This window comes from Rana temporaria, chromosome 4, assembly GCF_905171775.1.
Source record: "Rana temporaria chromosome 4, aRanTem1.1, whole genome shotgun sequence".
NCBI classification, from domain to species: Eukaryota; Metazoa; Chordata; class Amphibia; order Anura; family Ranidae; genus Rana; species Rana temporaria.
In genome coordinates, this window is record NC_053492.1 from 291,260,500 (window position 1) to 291,283,653 (window position 23,154).

At 43.6% G+C, this 23,154-nt stretch overlaps 1 protein-coding gene across 1 annotated transcript in view; it reads left to right on the forward strand.

Moving 5' to 3' along the window:
• The window catches only part of ENPP1 (ectonucleotide pyrophosphatase/phosphodiesterase 1), a 141,662-nt gene that overhangs the window by 55,817 nt on the left and 62,691 nt on the right, over nt 1-23,154 (forward strand). Inside the window, exons 2-7 of the mRNA XM_040350441.1 lie at nt 7,092-7,164; nt 8,826-8,942; nt 11,136-11,261; nt 14,286-14,349; nt 14,685-14,782; nt 21,032-21,111. Of these exons, the coding sequence (XP_040206375.1) occupies nt 7,092-7,164; nt 8,826-8,942; nt 11,136-11,261; nt 14,286-14,349; nt 14,685-14,782; nt 21,032-21,111 (558 nt within the window). The remainder of the gene's footprint in view (nt 1-7,091; nt 7,165-8,825; nt 8,943-11,135; nt 11,262-14,285; nt 14,350-14,684; nt 14,783-21,031; nt 21,112-23,154) is intronic.

Below are 23,154 nucleotides of genomic sequence, written 5' to 3' on the forward strand. Positions count from 1 at the left end.
GCTGAGGGGGCAGTCCCCATGTCAGAACACAACAGCTCGGCAGGGGAGATTGCTGTACTAACATTGGATTGTTAGTACAGTGACTCCGATCTGAGCTGTCATTTATTTTTTTCGTTTAACCCAAAAACTATTAGTGTGTATGCATTTATTAAAGTGACAAGTGCTTTTGCGCTAAAATGGATCCTAAATGAGTGAATCCACCAAAAATATATAGTGCAGCAAAACCTAATTATGTTTACATGACATAAAACAGAAATATAAATAAATGGTGATTCTGCGCAACATATCACACTAATGGAATAGTGATATCACATAAGCAAGATAAATGTAAGAGCTGACAAATAATCAGCATATAGTATTAAATGCAAAGAGAATAGTGAGTCCAAATATAAATATATATATACTCAAATAGTGAATAGTGAGTCCAAAATATATAATACTCATAAGGCGAATGTGCAAAAATATATAAAGAATATTGTGCAAAAAAACGGAATGGAAGTTCAATCCCAATAGTAAACACAAATCAGCTGTCAGGGCAGATATTCTGAATGCACTGGATGAAGGTGAGCACCAGCTCTATGGTGTGAGTGCACGGCCGTGCGATAGAAGATAAACCAGATCCCTGGCTGAGCTCCCGGGACTCTTACCTCTCAGCCCTCCTAAATGGGCATTGATGTACAGGTCACTCGCAGCCTTCTATGGGTGGTCCCTGATGTTTCCTCTCTTGATCTGGTGGATCCTTCCTTAATTGGGACAGATGCTCCTCAAAACCAGATGGATGATGTGGGTTATAAGAGAGAGAGAGGGGACTCCCATAGTGAGGTAACGTTTGGTGCAGGTAAAATATGTTTATTGAGGAAAAACCTGCACTTACATTAAAAGAAAAATAAAAGTGCAACGAGGAAACAAACAAGAGGCGTTTGAATCGCCAGCTTACGTCACTCCGGGTGTACGTCCTCCAATTCCTACGCGTTACGACACTGTTTTCCCCAGACGAAGACACGTGGTGTCGTAACGCGTAGGAATTGGAGGACGTACACCCGGAGTGACGTAAGCTGGCGATTCAAACGCCGCTTGTTTGTTTCCTCGTTGCACTTTTATTTTTCTTTTAATGTAAGTGCAGGTTTTTCCTCAATAAACATATTTTACCTGCACCAAACGTTACCTCACTATGGGAGTCCCCCCTCTCTCTCTCTTATAACCCACATCATCCATCTGGTTTTGAGGAGCATCTGTCCCAATTAAGGAAGGATCCACCAGATCAAGAGAGGAAACATCAGGGACCACCCATAGAAGGCTGCGAGTGACCTGTACATCAATGCCCATTTAGGAGGGCTGAGAGGTAAGAGTCCCGGGAGCTCAGCCAGGGATCTGGTTTATCTTCTATCGCACGGCCGTGCACTCACACCATAGAGCTGGTGCTCACCTTCATCCAGTGCATTCAGAATATCTGCCCTGACAGCTGATTTGTGTTTACTATTGGGATTGAACTTCCATTCCGTTTTTTTTGCACAATATTCTTTATATATTTTTGCACATTCGCCTTATGAGTATTATATATTTTGGACTCACTATTCACTATTTGAGTATATATATATTTATATTTGGACTCACTATTCTCTTTGCATTTAATACTATATGCTGATTATTTGTCAGCTCTTACATTTATCTTGCTTATGTGATATCACTATTCCATTAGTGTGATATGTTGCGCAGAATCACCATTTATTTATATGTATGCATTTATTGTTATCTTTAAGGTTTCACAGTGAGCTTTTTTTTTTACCACAGTATCATTTATTTTAAAGAGCCATTTCATTGATCCTTATGTGCTCAATAAACCCTTTTAAATTGATCTGTAGATACATGCCTTATTCTATGAACTATTTCATATAGAGATATACAGTATATCAGTCCATCCAGCTGAGCTCATTAACTGTTGACTAGTGACCACCTACCAACAGATTTATTTTTTGGTCGGATTTTGGATGCACTTAAAAGTCTCGTTTTTAGGTGTAAATAAAGTTATCACTTTAGTTGCATTCTTGTTCTGGGTCATCATCTCAGCAACTCAGGAAGTATTGAAGCCTTTGAACCAACATGAGAGCCAAGCAACTAACATATTCGGCAGAAGGTTAACTATTGCATAGCGGTGCACTGATACTGGTATTGTTGCAGATACTAAGCATTTGTATGAGTACCCTTAATTGTGCAAATGCTCCGATACTAAAACTGATACCTTCAAAAATATTCAAATTGGATTCAGTGGCAATCACATGACATGAATCTATGTATTGTTGCCGCTTCCGCCGACTATTCAGATGGCTGGATGGTGAGCGCTGGTCATCTGAATAACGGCAGCTGGTTGGCTGTGTGGAAGTGCTTATCAGAGCCAGCGGCTCTGATAGGCTTTCCGAGTACAGCCCTCAGGCTGTATTCGGCTTCCAGATACTTATCTAAGGGACGTACGGGGGGTGCGTTCCTTGGATAAGACTGACAGGCGTCTCAGGCAATCAGGTTCACTGGTTCTGGTTACCGGTAACCTCATTGGCTGAAGCGTCATTGAGGGCGGGAGAAGACATCAAGGGACGTGGAAGGAGGATGGCCGACCCCAGAAAGGCAAGTCCCGGGCGGGGGGAGGGGCATTTTACAGGGCACAGTGGCGACATTTGGCACAGTGGCGACAATGGGCACAGTGGTGACAATTAAAGGGCACAGTGGCGACAAAGGGCACAGTGGCGACAATTGGCACAGTGGTGACAATTAAAGGGCACAGTGGCGACAAAGGGCACAGTGGCGACAAAAGGCACAGTGGCGACAATTGGCACAGTGGCGACAATTGATGGGCACAGTGGCTGCGTTTGGCATGGCACAGTGGCTGCGTTTGATGGCATGGCACAGTGATGACAATTGATGGGCACAGTGGCTGCGTTTGATAGCATGGCACAGTGGCTGCGTTTGATGGCATGGCACAGTGGTGACAATTGATGGGCACAGTGGCTGCATTTGATGAGCACAGTGGCTGCATTTTATAGGCACAGTGAGGTTGCAATTGTTTTTTTTTTTTTTTCGTTTGCGCCCCCCCAAAAATGTTGAGCACCACCCACCACTGATTGGATGTATTTTTTGATCCACATCCGATTTTCATGACATGTGAACTTGCAGCCTTTTTATTGGAGCCAGTACACACATGTGCAGGCCAGCTGCAGCACATTTTTAAAAATAGTCCGGTACCATTTTCAGGTGCGATTTTCATTGTCATACACTTTGACAATTCGTACCTGAATCACTGAACAAAGTCGCACTGGAGGGGGCTGAAATGCCGCTATCAAAACCAGACTGCACATACAGTATATCATTTAAAGCTTGGTATCCGTAATTGGCACCGGCGAGTACTTGAGAAAAACTATTGGTACTCGTACTCGGTCTTAAACTGGTATTGATGCATCCCTACTATTGCACCCTATATACAGTGCCTTGCGAAAGTATTCGGCCCCCTTGAACTTTGCGACCTTTTGCCACATTTCAGGCTTCAAACATAAAGATATAAAACTGTATTTTTTTTTGAAGAATCAACAACAAGTGGGACACAATCATGAAGTGGAACGAAATTTATTGGATATTTCAAACTTTTTTAACAAATAAAAAACTGAAAAATTGGGCGTGCAAAATTATTCAGCCCCTTTGCTTTCAGTGCAGCAAACTCTCTCCAGAAGTTCAGTGAGGATCTCTGAATGATCCAATGTTGACCTAAATGACTAATGATGATAAATAGAATCCACCTGTGTGTAATCAAGTCTCTGTATAAATGCACCTGCACTGTGATAGTCCCCATGTGTACCCTTCCCTATCCCTTGTTTTAATTTCCCCATCATCCAGAAGATGTGAAATATAGTCATGTGGATTGTCTTAGAATTGTATGTGTCCATATAGATGACTGCCCCCTTATTTAAGAAAATTAATAATGAGTTGCCTTTTGATCTTTCGGCATAATACTTATTTAGTCAACTAGAAATGCAATTGTACGTCTACATGGTATCTCATACAACTTTCTAAAAACGAGTTATTTGAATCATACACAAACCATCCTTGAAGAAGAATACATATTGTCTACTATGTCCGCAACAGGACAACAACACTTTCGTTTTTTAATTGGTGACGGGCGCTGACAGCCTCCTGTATAAAATAACACATCGCTGTCTACGCCCAACACATCCAAGACGAAGCTACGCCAATACGCCTGGCGAAACGCGTTGATGTCACCAAGTAACGTGATCACCTGACCCCGGAAGCTTGGTCCCGGAGGACGGAGGACCGGAGGCGCTTGTTATGTCTGACACGGATGGATCGCGCTGATCGTGCTGACCACAACACAAGCCGCATTTGAGAACGGGAACCGGCCGCAGCAGGGACAAGACACTGAAATGGACAGGAGTATACATACTTCCTAGCAGATCAACAAGATTTTTGTACCCTACGGGCTACAATTAGCAAATCTGCAACGAGTCCCCTTAACTGTACAGTTTACACAACAACTGCACCACCTAGACGGATCCGCTCCATATATCCCATCTGCAATGGTCTGGTAAAGTATCGACCTCCCATCATCTGGGATGGTTTGTTATATTATACTACCTATACCAGCCCCTATATTGGGCCTTGTGTTCCGTTCTTTGAACTAACATTGTTAGGACTGTGTTTAACTGCTATCGGCATCCCTGATAATGCACACAGCAATAAGTGTTCAGCTATCTACTGCTTTATAGCAACAGTGAAATACTCACCAATACTAAGCAAGCCATCCGTGCCATCCTGAATGTCACATGACCAGAGACTAACACCATTTATTTACTTTTAAACCTTCAGGATCTCAACTATGATTTTTGAACAACATCAGGACTAACAACTAACAAGCGCTTAAGTCCACTAATAACTAATATATAGTCCACTAACACCGATCCCGGATTATACATTCCCCCCCACCTTCCGTCCCCCACCAAGCCTATGTTCAGCCCCATCATCTTACATTGACACCCCATTGGTCTGATGCAAATAGTATAGGGACTATACTTGTCCGTATGCTTTCTAATTTTGATCCTTGCATCTAAAATTTATCACATCTTTCACAGAGTGTCGATATATGATTGGTCTGAACACAACGTGTCCGGATCACGTTAACTGTTAAATGTTTGTCTATGCCCTGTCTTTATTTTTGCGCATGTTTTTGTATTTTTTCAATTTAAGGTAGCCATATCAAGTTTTTTGGCCACCACTAAACACATATTTTTTTCACATAACTTGTAACATATAATGCCTTTTTAAATATTTTTGATACTAATAAATTAAATTAAACGTATCATTGTTTCCTCCCATTGATCACTATAGTGTTGCTAATAGTAATCCCTTCAAGCCAACTGGCTGATTTTCTTCCTTCCTTATTTCCGTTTCATCCTCTCCTCTTCTTAAACCCCCCCCCCCCTCTTCCTTTCTTTTCTCTTTTTCCCACCTTAATTTTTTGTGATAAATAGAATCCACCTGTGTGTAATCAAGTCTCCGTATAAATGTACCTGCACTGTGATAGTCTCAGAGGTCCGTTTAAAGCGCAGAGAGCATCATGAAGAACAAGGAACACACCAGGTAGGTCTGAGATACTGTTGTGGAGAAGTTTAAAGCCGGATTTGGATATAAAAAGATTTCCTAAACTTTAAACATCCCAAGAAGCACTGTGCAAGCGATAATATTGAAATGGAAGGAATATCAGACCACTGCAAATCTACGAAGACCTGGCCGTCGCTCTAAACTTTCAGCTCATACAAGGAGAAGACTGATCAGAGATGCAGCCAAGAGGCCCATGATCACTCTGGATGAACTGCAGAGATCTACAGCTGAGGTGGGAGACTCTGTCCAAAGGACAACAATCAGTCGTATACTGCACAAATCTGGCCTTTATGGAAGAGTGGCAAGAAGAAAGCCATTTCTTAAATATATCCATAAAAAGTGTTGTTTAACGTTTGCCACAAGCCACCTGGGAGACACACCAAACATGTGGAAGAAGGTGCTCTGGTCAGATGAAACCAAAATCGAACTTTTTGGCAACAATGCAAAACGTTATGTTTGGCGTAAAAGCAACACAGCTCATCACCCTGAACACACCATCCCCACTGTCAAACATGGTGGTGGCAGCATCATGGTTTGGGCCTGCTTTTCTTCAGCAGGGACAGGGAAGATGGTTAAAATTGATGGGAAGATGGATGGAGCCAAATACAGGACCATTCTGGAAGAAAACCTGATGGAGTCTGCAAAAGACCTGAGAATGGGACGGAGATTTGTCTTCCAACAAGACAATGATCCAAAACATAAAGCAAAATCTACAATGGAATGGTTTACAAATAAACATATGCAGGTGTTAGAATGGCCAAGTCAAAGTCCAGACCTGAATCCAATTGAGAATCTGTGGAAAGAACTAAAAACTGCTGTTCACAAACGCTCTCCATCCAACCTCACTGAGCTCGAGCTGTTTTGCAAGGAGGAATGGGCAAAAATTTCAGTCTCTCAATGTGCAAAACTGATAGAGACATACCCCAAGCGACTTACAGCTGTAATCGCAGCAAAAGGTGGCGCTACAAAGTATTAACTTAAGGGGGCTGAATAATTTTGCACGACCAATTTTTCTTTTTTTTTTGTTAAAAAATTTGAAATATCCAATACATTTCGTTCCACTTCATGATTGTGTCCCACTTGTTGTTGTTTCTTCAAAAAAAGTTACAGTTTTTTTTATCCTTATGTTTGAAGCCTGAAATGTGGCAAAGGGTCGCAAAGTTCAAGGGGGCCGAATACTTTCGCAAGGCACTGTACATCTTTCAATGCAGGTTTCCTATAAGAACTTAATTTCAGTAACCACTGATATTCCATCTGTACTGGTCTGCAGCAGATTGCATTTAGCTTGGTTGCTATAATAAGTCTTTATTGAATCAAACCAGGGTTGAAGTGTGCAGGCCAGATTTCAAAACCCTGTATTTTATCAATACACAAATTACAATAGAAATGCAAATATTTGTTTTATGATTGTGGATTTTCCATTTTCTCTTTAGGTAATCTGTGTGGTGATCTTAACAGCCATCCTGGGATGCATATTTGGACTGAAGCCTAGCTGTTCCAGGGAAGGTACAAAAATAATATTTTTCATTAATGAGAACATAATGTCTTCCAGAAGCAGTTTGAGATAAAAGTGGTATATATGTTATCACATGAGAAAAAGTAATCTCCAGGCAAAGTGATAACAGGGGCTTATCAATAGTGTATTATGAATAATTTTCCAAGAAACTATCAATAATGAACATTATCAAAGTACTGGTGGTTTTGTAATTTTCTTTCTATCTACAGTTAGCTGTAATCTGGAAAAGGATATCCTTTATCTGAGGAAGCAAGTGTTAAAGGGCTTTTCCAGGGTTTTTCCACAACTTTAACTGTTATGACTGTTGCGTTTCAGAAGTCAGTAAATGGGCAATGATTTTATGTATGTTATCCATACGCTGCTTTGTGCATAAACAGGAAGAGTCTTCTACCCTCTATTAAGATAGAAGTAAAATTGGTATTTAAAAACCAATGGGCTGCAACTTAAAAAAAAAAACAGAAGTTCGCCATTCACTGCCCTAAGCAAAATTAAATAAAATGTTTTAGTTTAAGACATATTTAAATATGATTGTACAATCCTATTGTAAGATCCGTGGTCATCTTTATATGCATCTTTGTTAATTTATTATTATATAATTTAGTATTTGATTAAAATGTTTTAGTTTTAGACATATTTGAAAATGATTGTACAATTTTATTGCAAGGTCCTTGGTTAGCTTTTCATGCATCTTTGTTAATTTATTATTTTATCATTTATTATATTTATATATAATTTATTTAATTTAACCTGTAATCATCTTCTCACACATAATGGTAGAAGAAAGAACCATGAAACAGACTTGTGGGTGAAAATATGTTCAAGCACTGACTGAATAGTTTTACTTATAAAATATAGTATATATAAATAATGGGCCAGATTCACAGAAAAAGTACGCCGGAGTATCAGCAGATACATTCAAATTTGCCGCGTTGTATCTTTATTTTGAATTCACAAACAGAGATACAACGGCATTTGGCTAAGATCCGACAGGCGTACGGCTTCGTACGCCTTCGGATCTTAGGATGAAATACTTCGGCGCCCGCTGGGTGGATTTTGCGTCGTTTTCTGCGTCGGGTATGCTGATTAGCTGTTTACGGCGATCCACGAAGGCACGCACGTTCGTCGCATTCTCTTACGTCGTCGCTAGTCGGCTTTTCCCGTCGTAAAGTTGCGATTGCTATTTAGGTGGTGTAAAATTAGACAGCCCATGTTAAAGTATGGCCGTCGTTCCCGCCTCGAATTTCAATTTTTTTTTTTTTTGCGTAAGTTGTCCGGGAATACGAAAGTATGTAACGCACGTCGCCGTTCAAAACATTACGTCGGGGCGACGTCATTTCGCGCAAAGCACGGCGGGAAATTTCAAAACGGAGCATGCGCAGTACTTTGGGCGCGGAACACGCCTAATTTATATGATACACGCCCCATTTGAATTAGGCGGGCTTGCGCCGGACGGCTTTACGCTATGCCGCCGCATAGTTTACAGGCAAGTGAATCAAGCACTTACGCTGAAAACTTGCGGCGGTGTAACGTAAATGGGATACGTTACACTGCCGGATTTCTACATGAATCTGGCCCAATGTCTTTTTCACTCTGCAGATTGGTCTTTTATTTTTTTATAAGTCAAATTTATTTAATTTTTTTTATGTTACAGTAAACAGCTGCAAAAATAGGTGTTTTGAGCGAAAATTTGGGAGCTGTCGATGTGATACTGCCTGTGTTGAGCTTGGAAACTGCTGTTTAGATTATAAAGATTTATGCATACAACCAGGTAAAGAAGCTGATACAAACCTGCTGAGCATTTTATGTTTTTCATTAAGACATTTCTGTGCTGAATCCTTTTATCTGTAGTCCAGTGATCCTGGAACACATCTGCTGGTGTCTCTGTACCATACCCTGTTGTTGTCTCGCACACAAAGAGAGTGATTTAAAAACAAAATGGAAGTTTCTGAGAGCCGCAAAATAGACTTAAAACCTTCATTGGAAGTTTGAATGTGATTGGTAATGCAGGAGGCAGAGAGAGACAACATCACAAGACTTTAAAGTACAATCCTGCTACCCCTGATGGTGCCACATGTACTTATTCTTCAGTGACTCACAGAGGATAGATTTGAGTAAACTAATGTAGCGCTACCCCCGAAGGAGCTGCTGATTGTTTTGGGATCAGCGTATTAAGTTACCCGGCAGTGTGTCTAGGGGTGATAGCAGTGAGTCCAAACAGTGAGCGAATGTCCAGTCATCAAATGGATTTTCTTGATTGCTTTATTCCAAGGCCCAACACGGCCAACATCAACATGAGGTAGGATAGGAAAGGTTGATGAAGCATAAGAAGAATGAAAGTATCAGGCCTTAGATATGAAGAGAGCAATCCTGCTCTCAGTAACAGTGAAATCAGTTCGTCGCCACTCTAGCCAGAGTGGGTGAAGTGCCCCCGAGCAGCCGAAGTGTCACTTGTAGATCGCTGGGAGGAAACAGGCCTCTGCCACAGGCTTAGGAATTTAATGAGCGATAGTTGGATTGAGCGAATCCTCCCAGCAAATTCAGTTAGTCACCGGTAGACAGCTGCACTGTACCTGTCAGTATCTCGGTGACCAGACTCCCGATGGTTCGTTCAGAACTCCTGGATAACCTCTCTCTGGGTTCTCCCTGAGCCGATCCCCCACCAAGCAGCCTTCAGCCTAGGATCTTCCTAGTAAAGTTCAGGACCCAGCAAGTCGCTGGGGCCCCTTTCAACATCAGGATGGAGCTCCGCATGGTGCGCAACTCTGGCCAGGTAGGCCATGGTGGCGGGGTCCATGGATGCACGCACCCCAAAGGTGGATGCCACACCTGGAACTCGGACCCCGCAAGATGAGACAAATCTATGGCGTCTGCCACAGATATACCCCTCCCCAGCATGCCCAGCGAGGGAAAACTCCTCTAATTGGCTGCTGGGGAAAAGTGGCTCTACCAGAACCTCTCTAGCGCCAACTGTCGCCCAGGGGTGCGATCGCACCCCTGAAACGCAGACTGACCCATAGGACAGTTCCGGAATGACAGCAGCCCAAATTTAACAAATCGTGAATGGGAGCAAAAATTAACTCTCCCATTCCCCACTAACTTTAGTGTAGTGCCCGTACTGAAAGTAAGGGGGCGCTACACTAAGAACTTGCCTAAACACAGTTGCTGTCTTTACTGGTTAGCATTAGTTTACTAAATGGTTTCACTTGCCTAGAATTGCTCTTTAAAGTGTTAGTTCACCTTTACAGAAAAAATATAAAGGTGAACTAACACCAGACATCCTTCCCCTCCTATTCATGTCCCCACTGTACTTCGTCAATGCTGATTAATCAGAATCCATCTGGTCCGCCCTTGAAGCGCAGAAAAACAGGTAGAAGAGCAGGTATTGCAAATCCCCGGAGCAGCTATGCATCTGCTGACAGCTTGGCAACCCAGTGGTAAGTACAGTGGTACAGAAAGGACTGAGGGGAATAGGGAGGGTGTCCAGTGTTGGTTCATTATTACAGTTTTCTGTAAAATAGAACTAGCCCTTTAAAATGTAGGTGTAGGCAATCAGAGACGGCTTTGTGTACACTGAAAAAATACAAAGCGCTCTATGAATGGAGGCGGTGCCAAGTGAGCACCCCCCTGTGATCAGTATGTAGTGGTGCAGCCTCTTGGCGCAGGACCTGAGGAATGAATTGCCAAAGTTTTATATGTTGGAACAGCCTGGCATTCAGTTGTGACAGGAGGGTTTTGGAGGCTGCTATACCCATATGCAGAAACCTTTAGTTGCTTTAACTATAAATTTTCTAAGGGGAGGAGTTTCTAACTTCTCTCTTACTGTCTACTAATTATTTTAGAACGAATCATAGGTCTACCACAGTTACAGTATGCTATGAAAAATAAAAATAAATAAAGTGAAGTAACCCACTGAAAAGAAGCATATTTACTGATTCTTTAAATGGTGTGATTTGTTGTGCAGCTCACATCTGGACGTGTGACAAGTTACGATGTGGAGAGAAGAGGTTGCCTAGCAGTCTGTGCTCCTGCTCTGATGACTGTAAAGACACAAATGACTGCTGTGTTAATTATGATTCTGTTTGTAGAGGTGAGTCGGCCTGGTACCAAACTGATTGAAAGCACCTGATATGGATGTTTGAACTCTGCAGTCATTATGGCATGACAACAAAATAGCTGCGATCACTTTTAAAAGGCAGTTTCCCAATTTAAATAGCAATTGCTGATATCTGGGTACCTATTTCTAGTCTTCTATGGATGGCTGCATATCTGCCTAGTTACACCAAGTTAGCAGTTTAACTCTGATTAAAGGCTGTTTCAATTAGACATGTGCACACTGAAATATTTTGTTTCGGAATTTCGTTTTCGTTCGAAAAAATAATTTATTTAGTTACTCCCAGAATTTGTTTTTATTTATTTTGTTGAAAAATGTATTCGTCCGAAAATCCGAATTAATTAAGGTCAAATCTGTCATTGAAGGCTTATGGTGTCTGTCAAATGTTCTAAGAATATTCGACGGAGCAGCTAAACTGTACGACACCACAATCGTACATTTCCGGTCGAATGTTCCGCCTACAAGCTATAGAAGAATTCTAATGTTGTATGACTAGTAATAATTATATTCATAAATTATTATTACTAGTCAACCAACATTCAAATTCTTCTGTAGCCTATGGGCCGAGAAATTTGACCGGAAATGTACGATTGCGGCGTCATACAGTTTAGCTGCTTGTCGAATCTTCCTAAAACTTTCGACAGACACCATAAGCCTTCAATGACAGATTCGACGTTTGTATGTTTTTCGCTGCTTCGTCGAATCTTCGTCCATGTCGAATGGTCTACCCCAACACTGTCTCTATAATGTCAAATATTTTCTCTCTATGTAGAATAATATTGGACTAATAGAGTTAAGGTTAGGCACATTCGACCACAGGTTCGATAGACACAGATTGCTATTGTCAGCGTCATGTCGAATCTCCGATCTATATCAAACCGTTGTAACGAAAAATAAAATAAAGCATTTTTTTATGTCAGATCCTTCGGATTTTGTGCGTCCGTTTTCGTTTGTTAAAACCATAATGAAAATACCCGAAATTTGGACGAAAATGCATTCAGACGAAAACGAATGCACATGCCTAGTTGCAATTAGTTTTTGAGGAATGGGCCACAGCTTGCTTGCTTTATCCAAACAGATAGATTTCTCACCGCTCCAGGTGAGCCTCGTTAGTAGTCAAGGGTTGTTGAACCACCAAGGTGCTGGCAATGCTGATGATAGCAAATGAAAGGAAGAAAACTGGACAGCCGCACTCCAAATCACTTAAAATAAGTGGTCTTTTATTTTTTAACTGTACATACAGTCACTGCAACCCACAACACACAGTATGGCCGACGCGTTTCGCACTTACAATGAGTGCTTAGCCATGACTAGTTTTCTTCCTTTCATTTGCTTGCTTGCTTTATCATCATCTCATCTAGAAATCCTGAAACTGTCTGAAGTTAATGTCCCTTATGTACTGGAGCTGCTGTATAGGGGTGTCCTAAATATTATTTGAACCCTACCAGCTTGGCTATGCAGTTGTGAGTATTTCCTTTTTGGTGTTCTTCTAAATGTAAAATATGTTAATTATTGGCATAAGTTAATAGAGTCCAAGTTTTGTTTACTGTCATGTACAGTATTATATATAACATTTCTGCCTTTGATCCTTATGAGTTTCTCTAAAAGTGATCAATGCAATTTCAACTTTTCCTCATCAGAAATCTGTGTTAAGAGAAATGTCCCTCCATCTTCCTGTCGCCTTCATGTCAGTTGCCTGACTTTCATTCTGATAATTTGACCTCATTACTTTCTCAAATATTTATCCAGATAAAGCATGCAGTCAGTAAAGTGAGAGGGAAACCTCCTTTTTAGAGTCAGCGGTCAGCCGGGGAATTCATGCCACCACTTTGCTTTCAGATAATATTTTAACTTAGGAATACCTCACCCCACCTCTGTGTCTCTTGTTTCTGTCTGAACAATTTCCTATGACAAAACTGGTAACACAGTCCCTTCCTCTCAGCCCAACCCCACTGGTAATATGGTGGTGCCAGTGGGAAATTATTGCTGAATATTCAAGATACTGAAATACACACAGATACTCAATACAAGATAAGGTACTTGGGGGTATACACATGTTGCTTGAGGAACATTGAGTATAAGTTGTGTGTGTGTGCGTACTTTAATAAGGTCTTATAAAACAAAATTTATCTTTTACGCACAGTTAACAACTGTAAACAAATTTCACAAGATTCATCATTTGGCCATAGTAAAGTAAAATTTGGTCTCTATTGGATTGTGCACTTTCCAAACAGCAGTCATTTCCCCTTATAAAGTATGTCAATAATTATTTTTAATATTTAATTTTATTTCAACTAATAGAGAAGTTGTCCACATTATTGGTATTCAGTCAGCAGTTAACCAGCAAACAAATACAAATAGCTTCAGAACTTTCTGCCTGGAGTTTGCATGTTCTTCGTGTGCTTGTATGGGTTTCCCTTGGGTACTCCTCCTTCCTTCCAAACTTAAAGACGTGTTGGTAGGTTAATTGGCTCCTGTCTGTATTGGCCTTATTATGTGTGTACAGGTGACATAGGGATCCAGAAGCCTGCTTTGTGTGCCGCTCAGGCATTCTGAAAGGGGTGCAAGTGCTGAAAGTCCACCGCTTGGATTGCTGGCTCGGGAGGGAGCTTGTCCTGACTCCTACAGTGGAAGAAAGTCTTCCTAAGGCCGCACATCTGTACCATCCCCAAGGTGAGTGTGTTAGTGGCAACCTCAGACTGGACTCTGACCAGGCTATGCCCTGGCCTGGTTGGAGTCCAGGCTAAGGGTTGCCACTTACTCACCTAAGGGATGGTAAGGATGTGCGGCTCTAGGGAGACTTTCTTTCACTTCATGTGACATAGGGACCTTGAGTTTTAAGCTCCTTAGGGCAGGGAGTGATTTGAATATACAGTGCGTAAATTGTCTGTTCTTTGCCTGTAATATATAAAGGGGAAATGCTAGTTTTTTGCTTTTTTTTGTCTGGAATTTGTGGTTTCTTCAGCTTCAGGTATTGCTAAAATATTCTGTTTTATTCAGGAAACAAAAGCTGGGTTGAAGAAGAGAATTGTGATGAAATGCAAACACCTATTTGTCCAGCTGGGTGAGTTCACTGACTATCTTTTCTTTTGTGATAATCAAGATGGTTACAATGACATTAGTTATTGTGATTTCCATGCTGCAGGCCTTTTCCTTTCATCAGCGTAAACTCCACCACTACAGTGTCTGATTCTTTTTAATAACTTCTGCATATTACACTTGGTTTTATGTGTGGCAAATTAGAACTAATAGGATTTTTACTCCACAAAAGAATCATATAATGTTCAGAATAGAATAGATATCAAACTCTATTCATAAAATGCAGTTTGGATTTGCAATTTGTAAAAAAAAAAATATATTAATATTAATCTATTATGCCTGTGTGTTTTTTTTTTTTAGGTTCTCTCAGCCTCCAGTCATTTTATTCTCATTGGATGGATTCAGAGCAGAATACTTTCATACCTGGAATGGACTTCTTCCTGTAATCAGCAAGCTAAGTATGTTGTCAGGAATTACTGGTGCTGAGAGCTTATAGGAATATCAGAAATCGGTAACGTGTAAAAATGTACAAATCTGCGCTAGGTGACATAACCAGTGAAAAATAAAGTTTAGAAGCGGCACTCTAAATAAAGACATCAAAAAGTTTAGAAACCTAAAAATATATGTGTGTGTGTATATATGTGTGTGTATATATATACGTATATGTGTGTGTGTGTATATATATATAATATATACATACATACATACAACACACAAAATATACATATATAAATACATAGTATATGTACATACTTACATATATATAAATATATAGTATGTGTATCGTTAAATTGCAGTAAGGCTCTATTCACATATATGCAAATTTAATGCGTTTTGAACCACATGTGAATCAAGTCTTTCTATGGAGCTGGTTCACATATGTGCGGTACAGCAACAGTGCGAAAAAGAGTCCTTTTCCTCTTTGTGAGCACTGCAGTGTGGGTCAGATGTGAATTCAAGGCTATTACCTTCTATGGGAACATACAGAATCGCACATTGGATCAGTTTTGAACACAAATTCAATCCGAAAAACAAAAAAACAGGGTGGGGGTCCCCCCTCAATCCCTACCAGAACATTTTGGGTCTGGTACAGATTTTAAGGGGAACCCCATGCCAAAATTACCCTTAGGTCTGGTATGGATTTTAAGGCGAACCCCCACGCCAATTGTTTTTAAAAATTGGCCTGGGGTCCCCCCAAAATCCAAAAAGACCCTTATCCGAGCATGCAGCCTGGCAGGCTAAGAAAGGGGGGACGAGCGAGCCCCTCCCCCTGAACCATGCCAGGCCACATGCCCTCAACATGTGGGGGTGCTTTGGGGTGGGGGGGAAGCACATCGCCCCTTGATCATCTTGGGTACAATTTGCCTGTTGGAATTCACTTGCAATTTTATTGCTAGTGGCTGTTATAGCTACTAGCATTAATTACTGTTCTCCTGACTGTTCTCCAGACGGTGCCACCGCATACTAGCTCATTATGAAATACTTACCTTGGAATGAAGCACCGGCCTCGCCTCTCGGTCACCGCTGAGAGAGTGGACATGTTCCATCTGCATTTCTTTCTGATTCGTGGCTCTGGCACTGTGAGTGGCATGCCTGCCGGAGTCCTCTTTCTGGCAAAGGAGCTCTGATTTTCTGGCAGCATCCATCGGACCTTCAGTGCGCATGTGCCGCTGATGTCAGCTGCTGCATACAAGGTGAATATCTCCTAAACAAAACCATACAGGTTTAGGAGATATTCATTTTACCTACTGGTAAGCCTTATTATTGGCTTACTGTCAGTACTAGGATCCCTTTAGGACCCAGCACAACTCACCTGACACAGTCTTTGCCTGGGAAACAACAGTGATTGGCCAGCTCACCTTTAAATCACCTGTATCATCATCTAATCAGTGCTCGTGATAGAGTTACCTTTGTTTGCCACTGTTTGAATCAGCCTGACATTCTGCTCTGTGTATTTCGTGTATGACCCGGCTCGTTTGACCCTGTTTGTGCGCTTCTGATTCGGTACCGTATCTGCTCCTAGCCTGACATTTCAGCTGTGATATTTCCTTGCTTTAAAGCGGAGTTCCAACCACAATTAGCATTTTTTAAATGTATGTCCTTTCATCCTGCGTTTTTATAATATAAATCTGGTCACTTACTATTTTACAATCCGCCGCCGATCCGCATAGATATTCAAAAAAGATAGTTTATAAAATGATATCTACACCGTTGTCATTTTGCTTGTGGGCATTGTGAAGCCTACATGCACTTACTTCCTGGAAGTCTTGGATGGGGAGTGATAATTGGACAGCGCACTGCATCCTGGGAAATGATGACACACATTTCCCAGGAGCATTAGAGGGAGATGATGTCAGAATCCTAGGCAGATTTCGTGGCACCGCATACAGGGCCGGACTGGCCTACCGGGATCCCGGGAAAATTCCCGGTAGGCCGCCTGCTGTCAGTCAAATTAATCAGCTCAGCTGTGGGCCACGGCCGCCATCGCGGCCGCATTTTGCATTTAGACGCATGCCCTATGCCTAGCTGCACTCCAGTGTCATGCTAATGTCACATATTGTTAATAAAAAGCAGCGGCGGGCCGGCCGCCGGCGGGTTGCGGCCGCCATGCTCGCCGCTGCACTAATTCCTTCCGCGCTGTGTCACTGTGTGGACTGGAGCGATCATCATGTGCCTGAGGGAGGGGAGGAGCCGAGCAGGAGAACGGAACGTCCCATCGTCCCGTGCGGCGCCAGCACTATGTTTCTCCTGCAGAGTCACGTGACTTTGTGAAGGCAGAGCAGCAGAGGAAGTGAACGGCGCCGGCCGGCGGGCACAAGGTGAATGAAATCCTGTATACTGTATCTCGACTCTCTCTCACCATATAACGGTGCACCCCCCCGGGCCCCCCCTCCTCTCTCTGTCTGTATAATAATCTCAGAGAGAGGGGAGGGGGGGGGTGCACCGTACACTGGTGGTGTGAGAGAGAGAGATTATACAATTTACAAAAAGCAGGGGCAGAAAAGGTAGGTGCAGAGAGGGGGGGGGAGGGTTGACCATGCAATGGTGAAAGAGATTATACAGTCCAGATTACAATTTGCAGGGGCAGCAACGGTGACAGAGAGAGAGGGGGGTTGCATGGTGCACCCCCCTTTCTCTGTCACCGTTGCTGCCCCTGCAAATTGTAATCTGGACTGTATAATCTCTTTCACCATTGCATGGTCAACCCCCCCCCCCCTCTCTGCACCTACCTTTTAAATGCAAAAAAAAAATGTGTAATTTGAAAAAAAAAACAAAAACAATAATCTGCCTGCGCTTAGGACCGTGAATTGGGCTGCTGCCCCCCCTGGAAACCAATCCCCCAGTCACCCAGTCCTCTGTCACCCAGTCGCCCAGTCCTCTGCTGTCACCCAGTCCTCTGCTGTCACCCAGTCCTCTGCTGTCACCCAGTCGTCCAGTCCTCGGTCACCCAGTCCTCTGTCACCCAGTCGCTCAGTCCTCTGCTGTCACCCAGTCCTCTGCTGTCACCCAGTCCTCTGCTGTCACCCAGTCGTCCAGTCCTCGGTCACCCAGTCCTCGGTCACCCAGTCCTCTGTCACCCAGTCCCCTGCTGTCACCCAGTCCTCTGTCACCCAGTCCTCTGTCACCCAGTCCCCTAATCCTCTGTCACCCAGTCCTCTGTCACCCAGTCCTCTGTCACCCAGTCCCCTGCTGTCGCCAAATCCTCTGTCACCCAGTCCTCTGTCACCCAGTCCTCTGTCACCAAGTCCTCTGTCACCCAGTCCCCTGCTGTCGCCAAATCCTCTGTCACCCAGTCCTCTGCTGTCGCCAAGTCCTCTGTCACCCAGTCCCATGCTGTCGCCAAATCCTCTGTCACCCAGTCCTCTGTCACCCAGTCCTCTGTCACCCAGTCCCCTGCTGTCGCCAAGTCCTCTGTCACCCAGTCCCCTGCTGTCGCCAAATCCTCTGTCACCCAGTCCTCTGTCACCCAGTCCCCTGCTGTCGCCAAGTCCTCTGTCACCCAGTCCCCTGCTGTCGCCAAATCCTCTGTCACCCAGTCCCCTGCTGTCGCCAAATCCTCTGTCACCCAGTCCTCTGTCACCCAGTCCCCTGCTGTCACCCAGTCCTCTGTCACCCAGTCCCCTGCTGTCTCCAAATCCTCTGTCACCCAGTCCCCTGCTGTTGCCAAGTCCTCTGTCACCCAGTCCCCTGCTGTTGCCAAGTCCTCTGTCACCCAGTCCCCTGTCACCCAGTCCTCTGTCACTCAGTCCCCTGCTGTCGCCAAATCCTCTGTCACCCAGTCCTCTGTCACCCAGTCCCCTGCTGTCGCCAAGTCCTCTGTCACCCAGTCCCCTGCTGTCGCCAAATCCTCTGTCACCCAGTCCTCTGTCACCCAGTCCCCTGCTGTCGCCAAGTCCTCTGTCACCCAGTCCCCTGCTGTCGCCAAGTCCTCTGTCACCCAGTCCCCTGCTGTCGCCAAATCCTCTGTCACCCAGTCCTCTGTCACCCAGTCCCCTGCTGTCACCCAGTCCTCTGTCACCCAGTCCCCTGCTGTCGCCAAATCCTCTGTCACCCAGTCCCCTGCTGTTGCCAAGTCCTCTGTCACCCAGTCCCCTGTCACCCAGTCCTCTGTCACCCAGTCCCCTGCTGTCACCCAGTCCTCTGTCACCCAGTCCCCTGCTGTCGCCAAGTTCTCTGTCACCCAGTCCTCTGTCACCCAGTCCTCTGTCACCCAGTTGCCCAGTCCTCTGTCACCCAGTCCCCTGCTGTCGCCCAGTCCTCTGTCACCCAGTTTGTCACCCAGTCGCCCACTTCTCTGTCATCCAGTCCCCTGCTGTCGCCCAGTCCTCTGTCACCCAGTCGCCCAGTCCTCTGTCACCCAGTCCCCTGCTGTCACCCAGTCCCCTGCTGTCACCCAGTCCTCTGTCACCCTGTCTCCCAGTCCCCTGTCACCCAGTCCCCTGCTGTCACCCAGTCCTCAGTCACCCAGTCTCCCAGTCCCCTGTCACCCAGTCCCCTGCTGTCACCCAGTCCTCTGTCACCCAGTCCCCTGCTGTCACCCAGTCCCCTGCTGTCACCCAGTCGCCCAGTCCTCTGTCACCCAGTCCCCTGCTGTCGCCAAGTCCTCTATCACCCCGTCCCCCTGCTGTCGCCCAGTCCTCTGCTGTCAGCCAGTCCCCCTGCTGTCACCCAGTCCAAGTGACACGCTGAATCTGGTGATGGGATGGGTGGCAAGTGACACACTAAATCTGGTGGCAGGGGACGGATGGCAAGTGACATGCTGAATCTGGTGACAAGGGACAAGTGGCAAGTGACATTTCCGAGTGTCTCCGATGCTCTCTGGCGCCCCCCACCTCTGGCCACATGCGGTATTGCATGCAATTGAAGTCAATGCGGATTTTTTTTTTTTCGTTTTCATTAACTTCAATGGGGAAACTCACTTTGATATGTGAGTACTTTGGATTACGAGCATTCTCCTGGAGCGGATTATGCTCGTAATCCGAGGTTCCACTGTGTGTATATATATATATCTCCCTAGCCCTATGTGCTTTCATATCTGTCTTATCTTTATATAATACGCTCTTTAAATTTTTCTAAAAAATGTATGGTTTTCTCTTTTATGAACAAGAAAATAATGACGTTATAAAGTTGGGCTGGTATAATAATGCTATGGGGCTGGTATGAAATGTTTTCCAGGGCTGGTTTTTACTCCCAGTCCGGCCCTGACCGCATAGCAACAGGCATTTCCAGATGAGTAAAAAAAAAATGTTCTTTTTTTGTTTTCTTTTTTAGTCGTAAGCTAGAGTTTAAAGCAAAATAGTTTTTTTGATGGAACCTCCACTTTAAGTTACACAGCGTTGATTCTGCAGTAGCAGCACAATATGGATCATCATAGAAAGCATCTACTGTTAGCAGGGCTGGATGGTTTGGTTCCAGGTTAAAGGCCCAGGCCAGGGGGTCACCCTGTAGCAGAGAGATAATGATTTGAACCCTCTGAGTTTCAGAGCCAGACGAGGATGGCCTTAACTTGAAATATAATTTGCAGCTGTTTTTAAATTTGCAAAACCCTTTACGGTCACCAGAAAACCGGTCAGGCAAAGGAATTTTTGGTTCAGATAGAGTTTTTGTAGCGGTGGTAGTAGGAGATTGCACCTTGGTGAGCTCTGTGGCCATTTCCTGAACTGGTGCAAACAACTGAGCCTGCTCAGGATCCATGATAGGTTTCCCTTTTGTATGGCTCGTGATAATGTCAGGCTAGGAGCAGATAACAGTTCAGGTGTGCTAACTATGTAAACAGTTCAAGAACAAGAGCGCATACCATGAGCAGGGCAGCTGGGACTTGTAGTTCACCGCTGCAGATGAAGGTGGACGTTTAGCTGGTGCTTGTAGTTCACCGAATCAGAAGCGAACAAGCAGGGTCAAACGAGCCAGGTCATACACGAAATACACAGAGCAGAATGTCAGGCTGATTCAAACAGTGGCAAACAAAAGTAACTCTATCAAGAGCACTGATTGGATGATGATACAGGTGATTTAAAGGTGAGCTGGCCAATCACTGTTGCTTCCCAGGCAAAGGCTGTGTCAGGTGAGTTGTGCTGGGTCCTAAAGGGATCCTAGTACTGACACTTACCTGTAGGTAAACCTGGGAAAGCTGGGTATACAACTATAATCAATCTGCACCTTTTAGCGCTTATATGTATTAAAACCTGCTTTAATTATATTTTCAGAAAAATGTGGAACATATACACGTGCCTTAAGACCAGTGTATCCATCAAAAACCTTTCCTAACCATTACAGCATTGTAACAGTAAGTGATAGAAAAAGGACAATTTTACAGCATTTTATGCATCAATAATATCACATCATTTTGTAAATCTGATTCTACAAAGCACAAACTTTATCTAATAATTCTCAATAATTGAAATATCTGATATCAACCGTTTGTATTGTGGTCAGTGGTCTTAAAGTGGAATGCAGCCAAAATAATTTTTTTGATTTTTAAATTTTCCACAGTTGTAATATGTGAGATTTCTATTTCATTGTGTGCCCCCAAATGGGGAGATTTTATCTCACTACCTGTTGCATAGATATGGCAAAAAGTTAGAAGAATCTCCCAAAAGTGAGCGGAAATCAGTTGTCACTAAAACAGTTATACCCTTTCGAAGATAGCCACTCTCCTCTTGTTCCAGTGATTGTGAGAGTTTTGATTTCACAACAGACACCAGGTTAAAAAAGAAGTGACAGAGGTTCTAATCATTCCCGACTCTACCCAAAACTATAAAACTATTTTTTGCCTGGAATTCTACTTTTAACGTGATGCTTATTTAAAGAATGAAACCCTGAACAGGGAAATGGAACATTATATACTCTAGGACAGTGTTTCTCAACTCCAGTCCTCAAGGCGCACCAACAGGTCTTGTTTTCAGGCTTTCCATTATTTTGCACAGGTGATTTTATCAGTTTCACTGCTTTAGTAATTATCACAGCAGTTTCATCTGAGGGAAATCCTGAAAACATGACCTGTTGGTGCGCCCTGAGGACTGTAGTTGAGAAACACTGCTCTAGGAAGTAGATTATTATATTATTATTATACAGGATTTCTATACCAACAGTTTATTCAGTGCTTTACAATATAAAGACAGTACGATTACAATACAGTTCAATACAGAAGGAGCAGGAGGGCCCTGCTCATGGAGCTTACAATCTAAATGGAGGGGGAAGTAGTACAAAAGGTAATGGTGACAGCGGGTGATCTGATGGAGGTGAATTGAGTACAGTTCTTAGGTGGAGGTGGGGTAGGCTTCCCCCCAATTACTTGAGTTTCATAGGATTGCCTAAAGGCAGACAGGTTAGGAGCTGACCGGACATACTGGGGCAGAGGGTTCCAGATGATGGGAGAGGCTCTGGGGAAGTCCTGGAGGCAAGCAGGGAGAAGGCAACAAGGGAGCTAGAGAGCAGGAGGTCCTGGAGTTCCTGAGAGGAGCGGAGAGGACGATTTGGGCGATATCTGCTGATGAGGTTGATGATGTAGATGTGGGCGATGTTGTGGATGGCCTTGTATGTTGTGGTTAGTATTGAATTTAATACAATGGGGTAGGGGAAGCCAGTGAAGTGATTGGCAGAGAGAAGCAGCAGTCAATGATCGATTAGTAAGGTATATTGGTCTAGCAGCAGCATTCATAGTAGACCTGAAGGGGGGATAGCCTGTGTAAAGATAGGTCAGTGAGGAGGGAGTTTCAGTAGTCAAGACAGGAAATAACCAAGAAGTGAATAAGCTGTTTTGTGGCGTCATTGGCTAGGAAAGGGTGTATTCTGTAATTGTTGCGGTGGTTAAGGCAGCAAGATTTAACCAGTGATTGGACATGGGGGCTGAAGGAGAGGTCCGAGTCTAGGATAACATCTAGCATCCTAGTATGTGTGGAGGGACCACTGGTTGTGCCATTGATCTCAATGGTAAAGTCATGGGGAGAGGATCAGGGAGGAGGAAAGTGATAACATTAGTCAAGTTTGGAAGCCATTCTACTGCTATTGGCTAGATCATTTAACTAGAGCTAAGGACTTGCTGTGGTTTCTGTTTCTGATGACTCTCATCAAATAGCATTGTGCCCGGATCTCTCTTCAGAGTGCCCCCCCTATGCTATGAAGATAAGGAAGGGTGTGTGCATGTGGAGGGTGTTTTGTAGTCCTATGACACCTTTGCTGGGGTGACAATGCTGTCCCACAGTACAGTGGGTGAACGTTGTCACTGTGTGTAGAATGTGTTACTGGTAGGAACAATAAAAGAATAAACCCTGAAATAGAAAAAAAAATGCAGACAACAGGTCTAACGATGCATTATCTAAACATGTGA